General features: G+C 38.2%; 1 protein-coding gene across 2 annotated transcripts; it reads left to right on the top strand.

Annotated features, from left to right (window-relative positions):
- The first annotated feature begins 545 nt into the window (after positions 1-545).
- Positions 546-6191, top strand: en1a (engrailed homeobox 1a). 2 transcript variants are annotated; one of them, XM_035392979.1, is made up of 2 exons: positions 546-1359; positions 5081-6191. In XM_035392979.1, the coding sequence occupies exons 1-2, from the start codon at positions 846-848 to the stop codon at positions 5410-5412; spliced, it is 846 nt and encodes a 281-aa protein (XP_035248870.1). In that variant the 5' UTR covers positions 546-845; the 3' UTR covers positions 5413-6191. The 2 variants fall into 2 exon arrangements, with proteins under 2 accessions (XP_035248870.1, XP_035248871.1); XM_035392980.1 differs by having other exon boundaries at positions 547-1359; positions 5093-6191.
- The last annotated feature ends 11148 nt before the right edge of the window (positions 6192-17339 follow it).

Genomic DNA, 17339 nt, shown 5'->3' with positions numbered 1-17339 from the left:
AAAATAATCACTAAAATATAACCTAATGTTTACTCTTAATGCGCGATCCAATGTAAGAACCCTTTACGCTAAATGCGTTTTCCCTGCAATACGATAAAGGGATCTCGAGTTGCGCTATTTTCTTTCAACATGCGGACTGTGTAAACAACAACGGATTCTTGATTTTTTCTTTAAAAGTATGTATTTGTTCGTTCGGGCACATGCATACTTGCGAAATACAAATAATACTCAAGCACATATACACAATGTTAAAGATGCATAGAAACTATGCATAGATGCATAGAAGCCTTGAATTAGGACTGATTTTCTTCAGTCGGTACTAAACACACAATAAGTATCTGCATGGATGAAGCGAGTACCGCTGTGATCCCTTGTTTGGTTTTCTAAAAATCCATCTATTATTTATTTGCGGAGAGTCGTAAAACACGATTGGACGTCGTCACTCGTGTCAGAATGGGTTTCCGTAGGTGATTGGGCCATTGCACGTGTGTATTGGCTCACGTGCTTCCGGTTGGTGTGGGAAAAAAAAGTGTATGAGAGGCTGAGCGATTTTAGGAGAGTTTGCGAAGATCGAACTGTCATAGATTAGAGAAAGCCAGGGACTCCGAAGCCGCGCGCGATGTGTTGTCAGTCTTGTCAGGCTGGAAGATAATGACACTTGGAACTTTACACTCGCAGGATGTCGACAGTTTAGAAACCAAAATTGCATAATTCAACAAAGGTATTTGTTGTATTTTCATAGCATACGATATTGCTACATTTTCGTTTTTAACTGGATACAAATTTAAACCAACAAGTGGAATTTGGTGCGGAGAGAACGCGCTTCAGCTGAATTGGTTCCAGTCATGGAAGAGCAAAAGGATCAAAACAGCCGAGATTCCAGTGAGGCGGACAGCGTTTCTCTCTCGCCGAACCTTCCGTCTCCCCCGATCTTACCCCATCAGGCAGCGCAACAAGCCCACAGAACCACCAACTTTTTTATTGATAATATTCTGCGGCCAGACTTCGGCTGTAAGAAGGAGCTTGGGTGCAGGGAGCGGGCGCAGACCTCGGGCAGAGAGAATGTAAATCCTTTGATAATAAGGCCGTCTCATCCGAGCAACCTGTGCCAGGATTCAAACTGTAGTAGCGACAGTACATCATCTTCGTCGTCTTCGTCGTCTTCGCCCCCTTCCAAACAGAGCTCGTCAAAGCCGGGTGAAGGAAATGGAACTAACACTACAAAGTACGGAGAAAACACCACGTCTATTATGGTTGTGAACGCGAGTAATGGTGGACCTGCTCCTGCTACAGAGACCCAGCCGCTGCTGTGGCCTGCCTGGGTTTACTGCACGAGATATTCGGACCGACCGTCATCTGGTAAGGCAGTAGTTTCTTAATATTTCCTTCCCCCCACAATTTAAATGTATTGATATATTGTTATTATGTTTATTTATATTAATTGCTAACCGGCTTTTGAAAACCTGTGTGGGAACATAAATTGAAAAATATCACAACGATTTTAAAATGGTAATAATGCGTGTAGGCTACTTAGAAAAATTATATATATATATATATATATATATATATATATATATATATATAGCAGCGATGTCAAATTTTCTACTGACACCACGGCTATGCCTATTGGAATAAATACTGACGCAAGTGTTGTGGTAGCCTGCTGTAGGCTACGTAACATCAGAGCACGTTTTTATTACATAAGTTAAACAGAATTAACTTAAAATCCTGATGCATTTGTACGTAATAGCAGACCCTTATGCCTTAGATTGAGAACACATTTTGTTTTAAGAAACAATCATTTTTACCCCGAAGGGGAAAAAGTGGCCCTCGAATTCAGCGTGTAACGGTATCTGCAAAGTAAACTGGAAACAGAGTTTGGCTAAATTTGGTTGCCGTGGGAAAACGCTAACTTGTTAACCAAATTACCTTTGACTGTATTCTTCAATTACGGTAAGCCTGCTTTCAAGTGAAAACAAAATACATTTAATGTTTATTTTCGTTTTGTATGCATTATATTACACTCAATGTAACAGAGTACATTTCATACGGGGATCAAATGACTGCCAAACAGTTCTGTAATGGAAAAATTAATTAATAGTTTTCTCTGATTTTGTTGTCCATTCAAATGTGGATATTGAAAAATGAATGGCTTCGGGCAATAAACACAAGAGCAATGTTTGGAGAAATACAACCCAATAACCCCGCATTCAAGTGTATTTGGCAAATATCACGAAGGCCCAATAGGGTCACTTTGGAGGAGTAATAATGAAAGGTTATAATTATCTGTGTTTTTCCGACTCTGAACCAATATAAAGTATATCACTTTCAGAACAAATGCTTGTCTCCATAGAGGAACCCTTTATAGTTATTTATGGAACCCTCTATGCTAGGTGTGAAAAGTGTGAAAACTCCCAGATTGAACCATTTTTCCCAACATAGAACCCATGACCTGGATAGGGTTCCTCTATGGAGACACAGGGGTGCCTTCTGGAACCCTTTCTTTAGAGAGTGTATTATATAATGCGGGGTCTGGCCTACAATATGTCGATTTTATTTTGTGGTTTTTAAAGCCGTAGTACTGCTATTTTCATGTCAGTGCAATTATATATATATATATATATATATGTGTGTGTGTGTGTGTGTGTGTGTGTGCGAGTCATGTGCGCACGCATATAAAATACAGGCATTATTATTATTATTATTATTATTATTATTATTATTATTATTATTATTATTATTATTATTATAGGACGCTTCATTGACACTCTGGTTTACGGCAGGCGCTTTGTAGCCCTACAAAGTGAACACAATGCACGTAGCTACCACAGACAGTCCAACGCAGCGTCTGACACGTCCAGAGGAAAGTAAGAAAAGATGCGTTGATTGACTAAACTGATTGATTGACTGATTGAGCTATCAGACTCAACACTTGAACAAAACGTCATCAGTTCGATTTCAGTTAAGTGGGAAACCCGCGAAAATCCCTTACGATAAGAATTTGTTAGTGTATGTTTTTAAGTTTTTCGAATCTAGTTGCAATGGCCTTTCACATCACCAATGCTAAGGCACATAATATGTCGGCAAATGATAGGTCTAATAAACAATATATATTATTACTGTTATTTAAAAGCGTCTTATTTTGGTGATACATTGTCTAATTATATTGTTGACTTCACATTCGATGCTCCCTACCATCCGATTATTTTTCTCTCCAAATTATTAAATATTGCTCACCCCAGAATGTTAATATTATGCATAGCTCTACTTCCAAGCCATGCTGCACCAGAATGCAAACCTTTTCTAAGGACCATGGTTGATATGATAACGGGACAGAGCGACCATTAAAAAAAATAAATAAATAAAAATAAAAACGAAAACAAAAAAACAAATGCAGGTATTCGCGACTAGGCTAAATTGCTCAATCGATGCTGTTAAAATGGGCAATATAGGAATACGGCCATAATCTAACGACGGAAATGTATATGTATGAGACCTGCTTCCGTTCTGGTCATGACCGCAGTCAATCGAGGTAACCAGATTCTGTCATGGTTTTACATAAAGTGGAAATATATAGAAGGAGTGGATATTGTAATAGTCTCGCTGTTTTCGTATGCTCATGAATTTAGGTAACAGTACACAGGCCACTGCACTGCTGGGTTTTAAACATGCCTGCCTACGGGTTTGTATGGCGGCAACGGCTGTTTTGTTGTGCAAGTTACAATACTATACCAATCAACAGGGGTGAATGCAAGAGAAAGGTCATTTATAGGAAAAAGGCAAACGTGCAAATTTTATAATAGAAAATGATCACGGAAAAACAAAAGCATGAAAGTGTAGGCCTCTCACCGGTGTCGTAAATATGTTTTGCCAACGCATTCCAAAGACAAAGAAAATCTCAGGCAGGTTATAATTATCAAATAATTTCCTTCTGACGTTGCGTTCGGCATTATTTAGCGAAGAATATGTCCTAAATAGGTCAGCGAGTATTTCTGCATTATATATTTCTGTTCGTTTTACCGTAAACGCGTATCTTTACTGCTTGCAGGCTAATCGCGGGGTACCCATGCACAATACACAAATGCATAAATACAACTTGACGAACATTAGGGCCTATACTTGGGAATATTCTTATTGATGACAAAATCTACTTGTGATTATGTAGTTACGCATTTTGTTTGGCCACATTTAGACGATTTTGGCGATTTGCTTCCTTAATATTCATGACACTCAAATGTATATAATTTGCAATAGCCTACGCATAGACTTAACTGGAAAATTTATGTGGAGTGGAATTTGTTGGAGAACTGAGATAAGTGTATATAGTCAGTGGGAGTGTTTGATAGAAAGTTTGTTAGACAAGCGTAGTGCTTATATGAGTTAAAGTGCGTGCAGTTTTATTAATGCGGAGGATATAGTAAATAACTAAAGCGGTGTCTAGTTATTTTATACATTTATACATTCTAAATTTTGAATTGCATGATAACATAAGCGCACATGTAGATTTAATGCTAATGCTTAATCTTAGAGCTATTTCAGAAATTGCCTTATGTTTTATTTGTCCTTAGAAGGGCCGACGAAGCCGACGTGTCGACTAGTGCGTATTGTCCCGCAGACTGGTACCAGGTCCTTGTCTACGCTCGACGAAATTACAGTGAGGCCTACACACGCATTTTTCCTGAAGGCACATGTCTGTGTTATGCCAATGAGTTCGACCACAGCATGAATAGAGAAATGTAACAATACAGAATTGGACGTATCAAAACATGTGGATAATTTCTGCCTAACATTTCGCTTGAGTGTTTGGCCTGCTCCTACGACTGGCCATGCGCGAGCACTACAATGAAATCACGCATCGGTGACCGCGCGTTTGCTGGTATAACACAACAACAGGGGCTAAACGTAATAACAAGAAAGAAGATTAAAGAGTAATGCAATGCTGATGTGATGTTATTGTTGCTATATTTAAACGGCAGGGGTCTGCGGTGGTGAAATAGTTCCAGTCGTGGTCCATGAAATGTGTTGTAGGCTATATGCGTCTGTAGGACTTGCTGATATTTATGTATTCGTTTTATTGTTGTTTCTACACTAGGCCCAAGGACACGAAAACTGAAAAAGAAGAAAAACGAAAAGGAGGACAAGCGACCCAGAACCGCATTTACGGCCGAACAGCTGCAAAGACTTAAGGCAGAATTTCAGGCCAATCGCTACATCACGGAGCAAAGGAGACAGTCACTGGCCCAGGAACTGAACCTCAACGAATCACAGATCAAAATCTGGTTTCAGAATAAGAGGGCAAAAATAAAAAAAGCCAACGGTTACAAGAACGGTCTGGCCCTTCAGCTAATGGCACAGGGACTGTACAACCATTCCACCACAACGGTTCAGGAAGACAAGGAGGACAGCGAGTGAGCACCACCCCCACACTCCCCACACAACAAGCCCCCGAACCCTCGACCCCTCCCAGCCAACCCGTCGCTCTCAATGTGCCATAGACACTGCATGGGAGGGGATGGACATTTTTTATTTTTCAGATTTTTTTTGACGAGAAAAAATAAGAAAACAAAAAAACATGGAGTGGGACAGGTGCTATTTAAATCAGATCTCTGTCTATCATATAGTATATGGACATAACTATATAAATGATGAACATTATTAAAAATTATATATATATAGCCAAACACTATGACGTTGTATATATTTAATTTCAGGTAAGGGTATCTCTATATCAGCCCCTACTTGCTGGAGATTTCTATCGTTTTTTTTTTCCTTTATGATGTTGTTGCTCATTGTTTTAGTAAGTGTCTGACTCAATAGGATTTTTTGTGATTTCTGTCTCCCAAGTCCCCCACATAAACTCACAATTCGACAGACAGCGTTCCTGAACCGCCGCTTCAAGCCAAAGATTTTAATATGTTCAGAATATATGTAGTCTGAAATAAAAGTGTAGAATGTGCTCTCATTCCTCTTGCTGCCATTCCTTCTCAGTCTTCACTATTTTAATTCAAGCGTGTGATTAAATGTGCTGTCTATCGCCCTAATACAAATTTCCGAACAGTAGGCCTGCCGTCTGCATCGTGGTGGAATCACGTCAGAGTAACACAAAACAGGACACCGGATTGTCAAAAAATGAAACGTTTAGATAATGCAAAACAATTATTGTTTCAAAATAAACATTTTTATTGAACGACTTTACCTGCTTATTTTCAGTTATTTTCCACCCTTATACACCTAGTCCACGACGGAACTTGTCGGTGTTTCCTCGTCGTATCGGAATGCGACTGAATCGATTTGTCAAACATGGGTTTAAATTAAGAACGAATACAGACGTAACGCTTTCTTATCAAAGAAGAAATAATATATCCGTACAGAAAAGATACGTTGATAGCAGGCCTTTCAGTGAGTTTCGGAGCATGAAATTACCTATCTGTACACGGCGTATAGAAGCGTAGGGTTGTTATGCCAACTCTCCAGCTACGCCTTATTTTGCGCGAGATGAAGAGTGTAATATAACTGAGAGGATGCGTTGAATCTGTGGGTGGATTTAGGGGGCGAGACAGAAAGGTCAAATGTCTCCCAAGGTCAGGCGGGAAGTCTACGAGAGAGAACAGGTCTTGGGGAAAATGTGTTCTTCCAGGCTTGGCGACCTCTGTTGTTCCATATCCTACATTATTATTATTATTATTATTATTATTATTATTATTATGTAGTAGTAGTAGTAGTAGTAGTAGTAGTAGTAGTAGTAGTAGTAGTAGTCGGAACAGTATTAGTAGTGGTAGTATCAATCGTAATCGACATTACTACAGTTATATTTCACATTTAGATTTAACCTATTTTAAAATATGCACCGCACGAACTCAACATCAGTGTAGACAATGCCAATGCACAAAATAATACTAACAATAATCATAATGACAATAACGATAATAATAATAATCTTGCGTATGCTTGCCTTGCTTGTATTAATAATTTTATGGAGGTCATTTTGCTCTTTCTCTTTTTTGTGCTGCTCGTTAAATTGTGCTTTTATCTCCCTTGAAATATACGCACAATAAAATATACACCAACAAAGGTGTTAAACTTGTTTAATAAATGATTTCACATTAGGTAAACAGATTTATTACGTCCATTACGGTTACTTTTGCTTGAAGAAATATAACCCGACTTACAGTAGCACGCATAGCCCAGCATCCTTTAATAGCCTACTGCGCGCGGCTTGCATGAATGAAAATAGAAAAAAAAAAAAAACTTATCTGAGATGCTATCCCAGCCATGCAAAGCCGATGAAAACTGTCCAAATAAAACTAGATGTATATAACCTACTTCGAAATAGTTCCGATTAATTTCCACTGTTTGCTACTTGGCATAGCCTATATACGAAAGCAAAGGCTATTTCATCAATCTAATTCATTTGATTCATAATTGAGGCGTGTATGTTGTCTCTAAACTGAACTGGAAAAACAAACAAATAATAATAAATAAAAAAAAAAACAGTTACATCACAGAAGATATGTGAGGACACAATATTTAAAACGATAGTCTATCGGGTTTTAAAAACAATATAAAATGTGTGGCAAATTGTGAATTGTCGTGTTAATGTCATGCGCAGGATTTTAAGGCCATTAGTTAATAAATAAAAAAAATAAATAAATTAAAATAAATAAATAAATAAATAAAACGTGTGTAGGCCCACACGTCAAAAACATTTTATCTTTTAGAAAAATAATTGCAAATTATTCCGGGCCTACAAATGTAATTTGCTAGCTATAGGCTAGTACATTACATGTAGTCCGACTTGAACTGGGTTTCCCTTTGGTGTCAAGTTAGCTATGTGTAGGTAATAGCCTAACTATTTTTGTTGAGCCGTCAACATGTCACGTGGATATGCATTTTTCCGTGGTAGATTAACCTACATTTCGCGTATTTCAGTTCTCGCGGCATTTACAAGATTGTGTGATAGCTACGTTTATACTGCAGATCGTACTGGAAGATTGCTAGTGTAATTAGGAAACCTTAAAGTGAGGTATTTTATAGACGTCTGGGCAAAAACATTTCTTTAAAATGCGACGAAATGATATAGGATAATGCCTGAACAGTTGTGGAGGCAAACCGCTAGCCCGGATCCAAACAGTGAAGTCTTATCCTACATTTTTTTCGTGGTAGAGTGTCAAGCACGACACAAAACGGGAATCTAAATACGTCTAATACATAATAACACAATGTGATTTCAACGCACCAACGTGTATCCTTCTTTTGCAAGAATCCTTTCAATTTAAATTTATCCGGAGCCGCGGCCTTGAGCTTCTATGACCTCCAGTTATGTTTGTATAGCTCACCCATGTTTTCGGGAGCGGACACGCGTTGCCTTTAATAGCAGCCGGTTCATTGGAGTAAATGTCCCGACGACCCTTGGTCAGGCAGCATGTTTCTTTGTGTGACTGTCCTGGAATCAAAGCAGACTTTAAAGGGACCTACACTTCTAGGTTAAAGGTCAGACTGTGCAGTCATAACTAACAGCCAACAACGTATCATTTCTACAGTTTATCGGAGCAAACCGAAGTCTAAATAGAGACCGGTTTAGTGTTTTATTTTATTTAATTTTAACGAGAAATATGATTTACAACAAAGGTAGCGATATTCATCACTTAAATTGTCTTATGGGTTCCAGTTCCCGCATCTGGTCAAAGCAGCGTATGTGCAGATATTACAATATAATACGACTAGCCTGTTTGCCTTATAGGCAGATATAACAACGAGAAGTGATCTCATGAATATGAAATCACATTTTCACCTTAAAAGTTTCACATGCCAATTGTTATTTGTTTTGGAATAATATTGCCACTGGCGACTGTTAGCTAAACCTATTAGTTTATTTAGAATGAAGGGATGGTTGTGAAATCCACTGGCCCATATTTTAAAACCTTTAACTCCTTCAAACTGAAGTCGTTTTATATTTACTTGTGTAAACGATGATTGTTGTCTTCGGCCTCCCAAAATGAATGCAATAAGTGCTCAGTAGAAGTACAAACGTCTTTCTCATCTAGATCCAAAAATTGACCCTTTGTACAACTACAGAAACCTTTTCTGTTGCCTTTAAAAGAAACATCACATAAAATGCAGTTTGTTAAAGACTGAAGTACACATTTTGTCCCTCAGATTAAGTCTGACATTTTGCGATGAATCGGTAAGACAAATGACTTCCTCTAAACACTCTTATCCAAGCTCAGCAGTCGGATCACTAAGGTTTTGGTGGAGTTAAAAGTTAACACGACATACTTTTCAATAAAATTACTTATATGGAATATGGAATAGCTCCACTCATGAATTTTATTTTCTATCAGGAAAATAGCTAATGGAAAAACATCCATTTATTCTGTGAAATACAGTCAAGGTTTGTGTCGTGAATACTATATATATATATATATATATGTGTGTGTGTGTGTGTGTGTGTGTGTGTGTTTGTGTGTGTGTGGCCATTGTCGTATTTGAGTGCGCGCCTCAGAGCGAGAAGGATGAAAATTAGAAACAAATATCCTCATGTCCAACTTTATATGGATGATACACATTATTTGGGTAGGCTAAATAAAATTAAAATATACAAGTATATGCCTAATAACGGATATTTCGATTAAAGCAATGAAATCATTTTCTGAACAAAAGTCGCAAATGGTTTAACTAATAGCCTACTTGTTAGAACTTGTCGGTTTACTTTTGCCGGTGACTGGAACGTTCTGTGTCAGACTGAACTTGTCTTTTATTGTTAAAGTAGGCTATGTCTTGTCATATAGACCCGTAGGGAAAACAAACTACGATAATTCAACGAATTAGTTTCACATTGAACTTACAGCCTGAAAATGTCAAATAGTAGATTTGTTACTTCATAATGGAACATTAAGTCGCTACATTGCATACTCTTACTACAACCGTTCGTGTGTGCACGCGACTGCAGACTTCAACCACCAAACCAGAAGTGGCTGCTATGCGGATAGATGCGAATGAAAATATATGGCATACGCAGCGTGTGTGTTAGAGAGAGAACCACAGGGCTATATAAGCAAACAGAAAAGAAAAAAAAAAAACAATGAAAAGTTGTTGTTTTTTTTTTCAGGCAGGATAAGGCTCGTATTGACGTAAAAACCGAATAATATTGCTCAGTTGTGTATCCAAGGGGCATGTTGCAAACAACCAAATATTAATAATACAATGAGACACAAATTTCATGAGTACGAACTATTCCTCCTAGTATCAGTCAAAATATGAATCTACGAACATAATGTATTATGACTGCCCTTACAATCCCGAAAACACAAAATCTCTTTATTCACTTATATAATTAATTATTAGTCTACTTTTTATATTCTGCTATATATCTGCATATTATGCGTGTAGGGCAATAATTCCGGACATTAAAATGCATTTTATCTACAATGTACAACTACAAGTAGACTACGTCTGTGGAAACTTGTAAAGCTCTGTTCGGTTTTAAAGGTTTTTTTTTTTTTTTTTTTAAGGACAGAGGTGCTCTCGCTTGTGGTAAGGTGGCACGAGGGCTGATAGGATAGATATCATGCATTTATGCAAAAATGTCAGACCTCTTTGACATTTTGATGATACTGCAATGACTGGCAATAATCTGTACAATTAAAAATTTGTGTTTGAATGTTATTGGTTGGAAAACATACCAAGATAAGTACACGTGTTCCAAGTTTACACCTGGTGATTGACAGAAAGGCTGATCTCAAGGCCAAAACTGAAAGGAATCGTCTTTAATCAAGTTAAGTGATCGATCCATACCACTCTCCAAAAGGTCCATGCTCTAAGCATGATCTTTCAACACTATAAAAATCACCCAAAGTCATTATCTTATAGTATTGGACGTATTAATAAAATATAGAATTGTCCATGTTTATCTGCCGATTAGAATTTATTTTAGGTTTTACTGGGGAAATGGCCAAAAAGTCTTGACAAAAGTAACACCAGGTGTGCAAAGACCAAAGGCTCACAAAGAGAATGACCTTTAAATGTAAAGCTGATTTATTAGGCCTTGGTTTGACGCCAACAAAACACGAAATGCGCATTTTACTTTATGATTGAAGCTTGCTCGTCATTCTTGCTTAAACTGTAACAGCTTACAAATAAACATTTATCTATCTAAGGGTACACATGCCAAAGTAAACGGTTTGGGTTTCTTATTTTAAAGTATGGATTACTGGGAACACTAACAGGCAACATTGCAAATTTCGTCTGAAAGAGCCAGAAAAAATTGCGCTTAAGTTCCGTAATAGGATATGGATTTTCCTTTTGAAAAATAAAGTAATCTTTCTCCAAACAAATTAAATGCGTTTATTAACAACAACGAGACAATAATTCTGAGCCAAATCCAGGAAAATGAGGTGGTATGCATGACAGTTTGAAAGCACTGCCATTCTCTACCAGTTTATAATCGAACCAATACTGCTTGCTGTAGTAACAAATTGTAACTGAAAACCATTTGTAATGTAAACGTCAAAATAAACTAGGCTATTGCAGTAATACTTTCAGGTGTTAATGCCGGTGGAAATCGTTTAAAAAGGTAATAATTCATGTTCAATAACCGCACATTTAGCAGTTCAACCACAGCTAAAATGCAAACTTGACTAAAATGGTGTCAGAAAACTTCATTTTGGAACTTATTTGGTGCCACTCCGTCATATTTAGTTTGGGTGTGACTTTTTTTACTGGTTTTTAGAGTATTGTCTTGGGGGAAGTGGTGTTATGAGGTGATTTCTGTATTAATAAAAAGACGAATCCATCCATTCAGCTATGTCCTGGTTTAGCCTATACTCTTATCAGAGTAGACAATGTTACAATACGGACATCTGAAAATAATTTTGCTGGATATACCATTCGCGAGCGAAAAGTGATTAAATAAAAAGAAGAATAGTTTAATTCTTTGCGTTCAGAAATGTATTTCAGAAATGTATTTCTGAATACAAAATATGCTCATTGGCCATATTGCAATTTGTGTTGAAAAATACTTATTAAGTGATTCAAAATTAGCTCAATTTTAATTAAATATACTTTTCTCCAGAGGAAAGCCCATCCTCTGCGCAAGCCCGAGGGCTCCTAGTCGTGTTGTTTTTAATTATTTCCCGTTGTTGTTCAAACTGCTTTGGGTCCTAGCGCTCAATTAAATACACGGGTTTAATAAACACACACACTACGCATAAATAATTAATTTAAATAAAACGATTTACATTATTTATTTATTTTTTTGTGAGCATTACCAGGCTATGTTTAATGCAAAATGTATAACGAGAAATTAATTTATATGTTTAAAAAAAACATGTTGTGCAGTGCCGCCACAACTAATTTTCTGGAAGATGTTCTGGAATTAATCGAGGAACCAAAATGAAAAGGTGCACATGGATGTTGGCTGTCATCAATCACGCTGTTTCTCTTCAAACGGTAAACAGACAGTTCATAATACCCGAAATTACCCAGGTACTCTACCTTCCACTGGGTGCTCGAAACCATTAATCGGGTGGAAACGCCACGGATTGTCAATGATATAGACCTACCCAAGAAAGGAACCGTTTTCAGGAAGAAAGGAAGTAACAATTAACTTTGAGTACATATGTCACGAGTACATATTGTAGCATAGGCCAATATGGGTTTTTTTCTCTCTTGTCATTTTCAAAAAATATGACCGTGTTCGCTCGAGAAATCATTGTGTCAGATTTATTTGGTTTGTTTTTGTCGTAAACGACAACAAGATAGGATGTATTGTTATTATTATTATTATTATTATTATTATTATTATTATTATTATTATTATTTTGTCCTCTTGACGAGAATGTCAATACTCTGGCTAAATAAAACTTTCGCAACAGTTCCTTGTGTCAGGTGTCTGCGCATACACACTCCAATTCCAATGCTGGGTAGGCATTTGCCAACCAAAGACAATCAAACAGTATGTGCACACACACTTTGAAATTTCTAAATAAACTTCCATTGCATTTCTAATAAACTCCCATTGTAGCCAGGTTTCCTAAAACTCCATAGGTTATACTCTAAGGCAATAACCCTAGAAATAGTTACAATATAACGGCCTTCAGATTGCTACATGTAAATACTGCATTTAGACACAGATTGTCTGCAGTTTCACGGGATTTTTATGCCGAATCTTCTTGATTTTGTGCCGTCATTGGTCTGCTTGTGTTGAGACGACTTAACTTGCTACTTTTTTTCACATCGAGCTTATTAATATTCTGTGTATTTACACTTATATTTGTGAAGATTAACGTTTACAAGTGGGTTTGTTCAGTAGCCTATGTGGCTATATACACTGAGCAGTGTGTGAATTGGCATATATATATATGTGTGTGTGTGTGTGTGTGTGGGGGGGGGGGGGGGGGGGGGGGTATAGACAGATAGACAGACAGGCAGATAGATATATAGATAGATAGATAGATAGATAGATAGATATATAGATAAAAAGAGATTATGCGTAAGTATGTGGCTACATTTCCCTTTTCCCATATTAATTTGTTATGAACGCTAACACTTAAAAAAACACAAGCGTTCACAGCTGTTGATCTTTGAACCCCATGGTAACAGCAATTATAGGTTTTTAAAGAAAGTTTCATGGCTCAAACTGAAGCGTAGAATCCCCTTGCTCCTGGACTGTCGGATATTTTTCAGATGTGTGTGTCAAGTGCATCCTCTCCAACAAAAACAACGACACACACTACAGGTTCAGCTTCCCGGAGACCAGTCACATCGCAAAAGGTAACAAAATAATAACGTCCGCCCCACAAGTTTAATTTAATTACGGGGCATTAAAATTTAATGCGAGTCTTCTTGGAGGCAAAGGAGTCTACCATACGCAAGGTAATGTGACAGCTACTCATCACGGGTGGGAGACACAGAGTAGGAAGACAATCTGGCAATTAAAAATAACAAGGCAAGGTTCACGTTTCCCCACCTAGTCATTTAGCAGATGCACAGGGTGTATGTATAAAACAAAGAACCCTGCGATGAGGAGTGCTCTTAGCAGAGCCTGCCTTACAGCCACAATACGGCTTTAATTTATATGCAAATTAAAGCAATAAAAGAAGACACTCTGGAAATTACTCAATTTTAGGAGGTGGTTATAAAAAAAGAAAAAAAAAACAGGTAGACTGGATGACAGACTTTTAAACTGCAAATATAACGATTTCTACATCCCTCAAAAAGCCCCCTCTCTGACAAACTATTTCTGTTGAATCTCTTTGCAAGAGACACAAACAGAAATGGCACATTCTTTAGCCAGGGCTATGTAAGGTTGCAGTTTTCTGGAGGAAGATGGACAACAGGGAGAATTTCACAGTTTTGGTTCCCTCTGTATCAACCACCCCCGACACCCTCTGGCGCACACACACACACACACACACACACACACACTGACCAGCGGACCCATGCAAGGTTGATCAAAGGCCAGCGGAAGTTCAGAGTGCTCCTGAAAGGGGCTGTAGAATGCTAATACAGGAGCTAAGTGACCCTTAATCTTGTTAGAATACAAGATGGAGGGGGCCCTGCAGTTCAGGGTAGTCTCATTTCAAACACTCCCTCCTCCAGCCCCCAATCCTTTGGTTTCTCTAAAGAGCCCCCCACCCCCCGCACACACACAAATCTTTGACAGGGTCTTGGTTTTCTGTTGTGGTCCCGGTTAGATGCACATGCACACACGCACACACACACACACACACAAATGATCATAGAGGGCTTTCACTTTGCCCTGGTTCTTAGATCTCTGCCCTGTGACTAGCCCATAGCTAAGTATGGTACATTAGGTTAAGCTTCCCAGCTGTTGCTTGAATTATGAGGGATTCTCTTTTTTTTGGTGGGGGTGAGGGAGGGGGAAGAGGTTTAGAGAGACACTGGGCAGCAGTTTTTAACACCCTACTCAGCCCTTCAAGCACAGGGCAGACCAGCAACCACCTCCGACTTTTAGGAGTTGACCTGTAGTGCTGCTGCAGTTAACTTTGGTGATGCTATCAACATCAAAAAAGTAGTGAAGATGGCAATGACAATGATGAGGACAGAAATGAGGAAGAGGCTAATGATAAAGTTTAGCAACGGCAGCAGTTATGAAAAAGCTGTTATTCATTTTTAAAAAAAACTAAAACATTCTTAAAAAAACAAAGGAGTAAAAGATGCTCAAGCTTCAAGTTTCCAGGAAAGTCTTATCGGTTCAAAGCGGCTACTGGCACTGCTTTCTACTTCAAGGTAAGGGGTTAAAATGAAGGTGGGAAGGCAGAGGAGTGGTATTTTTGGAGAATTTTAGGAGGGGGGCGGGGAGGCATGGGCTGCCTTGATGGCCGAAGACCTCTGCAGACTCATTGGGTTTTTTTCCCTCCCTCTGGTATGGTTGTCAATGGCGTGCATGTTAGAGAGAGCTCGCCCGGACAGATACTTCACCCTCCATGCTGTCATGGCAAGAGAGAGCGAAGATGACTGATGTCATTTTATGGCCTGTCAATTGCAATGCTCTCTCTCTCTCTGTCTCTCTCTCTGTGCGGTAACGAAACAAAGGTGGCATTGAGGGAGAACCCCCCACACAGCAGCTGAGGGTCTGGGGGCATCAGACAAATGTCCATAAATATCATTCACTTAAGTACAAATTACATAGTGGATATAGGCAGTGGCAGCTTGTTTATTCTGCAAGTCAGATTCTTGAGTGTGCCACAGGAGTCTGTGAAGAGAGAGAGGGGGAGAGGGTAGGGTGAGATAGATAGATGGGGAAAGAGGGAGAGAAAGGGCAAGAAAGAGAGAGAGATAGAATGAAAGAAAGAGATAGAGAGAGGCTCTTGGCATGAATACGCTGAAGTGTGTGGCTTCAGTTCCTTGGCAGTGCCACTAAAGGGTATGCTGCTTATGGAAGGCTCGGATGGGCACCATAACGTACCGCCCAGAGTCACATGCAGACCGCCAAACAGAACCCAGGGAGAAAGTGTCTTCTCACGTACTACTTTTAAAAAAGCTTTGTTGTAAGACTGGCTACTGGACTGCCCAACCAAATGCTTTTTATTGGGATTCATTTTCTAATCCTCATTGAAGCCATTCTTGGAAATGTAAATAATGATAATGTTCCTGGTGATACTAATATCTATCATTTCTACAGTAGGATGAAATTTTAGTCACTGGATGCACGTTAAGGGAAGTATGAAGTGAATAATATTGTATAACTTGTTGTCTGGTTTTTACAGACGTTGTAGCAGTTGCAGTCACTGTATTTATTATGAAAACAGTTGGTTTTGTCAGGAGATTTAATTGCAATTCTTTATGGTAGCACATACTATACATACTGTACCCTTTTAATCAGCAGGTTGGTTGAAAAATGTTTTTTAGTTATAATTGGGGGGATGGGGGCGGGGGGTGGGGGTGTTATTACAGATTACAAGGATGAGTTTAATCACCCATATTTTAGTTTGATTGATGGAACCAAAGCTCCTAGTTCATGGTGTGCAAAATGCTATCTGTTGAAAGCTATGCACTTGTTTTGGTCTTTACTCTTATAATGTGACTCGATCATATTCTATGAAAAATCTCTTCACTTGAAACCCCCTACTGTGAACACTAAACATCAGTAATTTTAGAATGGGGACAACTGCACAGCAGAGCTCTAGGGTTATAATTTTCCATGTTACTTGACACTTTGGTACATTGAGCATGCTATGAGAAACGGTGGCTACATTTTGGACTTTTTCAATCTTTAATTAATGCGGATGTGATTTTAAATTATAGCATGTCGCACCACAGCTATGCAACTGAGAATTTATTCAGCTTTAAATGGAATAAACCAAAATAAAAACTGAGTTCTTCAAAGGCTTGTGCATTTGTTTTCAAAGAAACAAATAATTCTTCTCCCCCTTTCTCCTGTTTTTCCTCTGTTTACAATAAACCTAAATTATAAAGGGACTCTGCACATTCTGCAGCAAGAATATTGCTTTTACAAAATTATATTGTCAGTTTCCAACACACACTTGAAGTAATATAGGACAGGCCATGATTTCAATTATGGTTCTGAAAATATCACATAATCACATAACAATAATATACATGACCATAATTTGTTGTGAATCTCAAAACTGGATTTTGCTGCGTATTATTTTTAAGGTGTGCCACAGTTTTACCTTGAATGGAAAAACTGAAGTCTTCTTTTCAGTTTGAAAAATCCAAATAATGGAATATCTGCCATCATAACAGAAAATGCATAGCCTAGCTACATTTTTATTTGCATTTTTACAATGAAAACTGTGTCAGCAATTCTACTTTGAAATGAATGACTGTTCATGCTGATACTGCATATTACAGGA

This window comes from Anguilla anguilla, chromosome 15, assembly GCF_013347855.1.
Source record: "Anguilla anguilla isolate fAngAng1 chromosome 15, fAngAng1.pri, whole genome shotgun sequence".
NCBI classification, from domain to species: Eukaryota; Metazoa; Chordata; class Actinopteri; order Anguilliformes; family Anguillidae; genus Anguilla; species Anguilla anguilla.
This window is presented reverse-complemented; position numbering and strand designations above follow the sequence as displayed.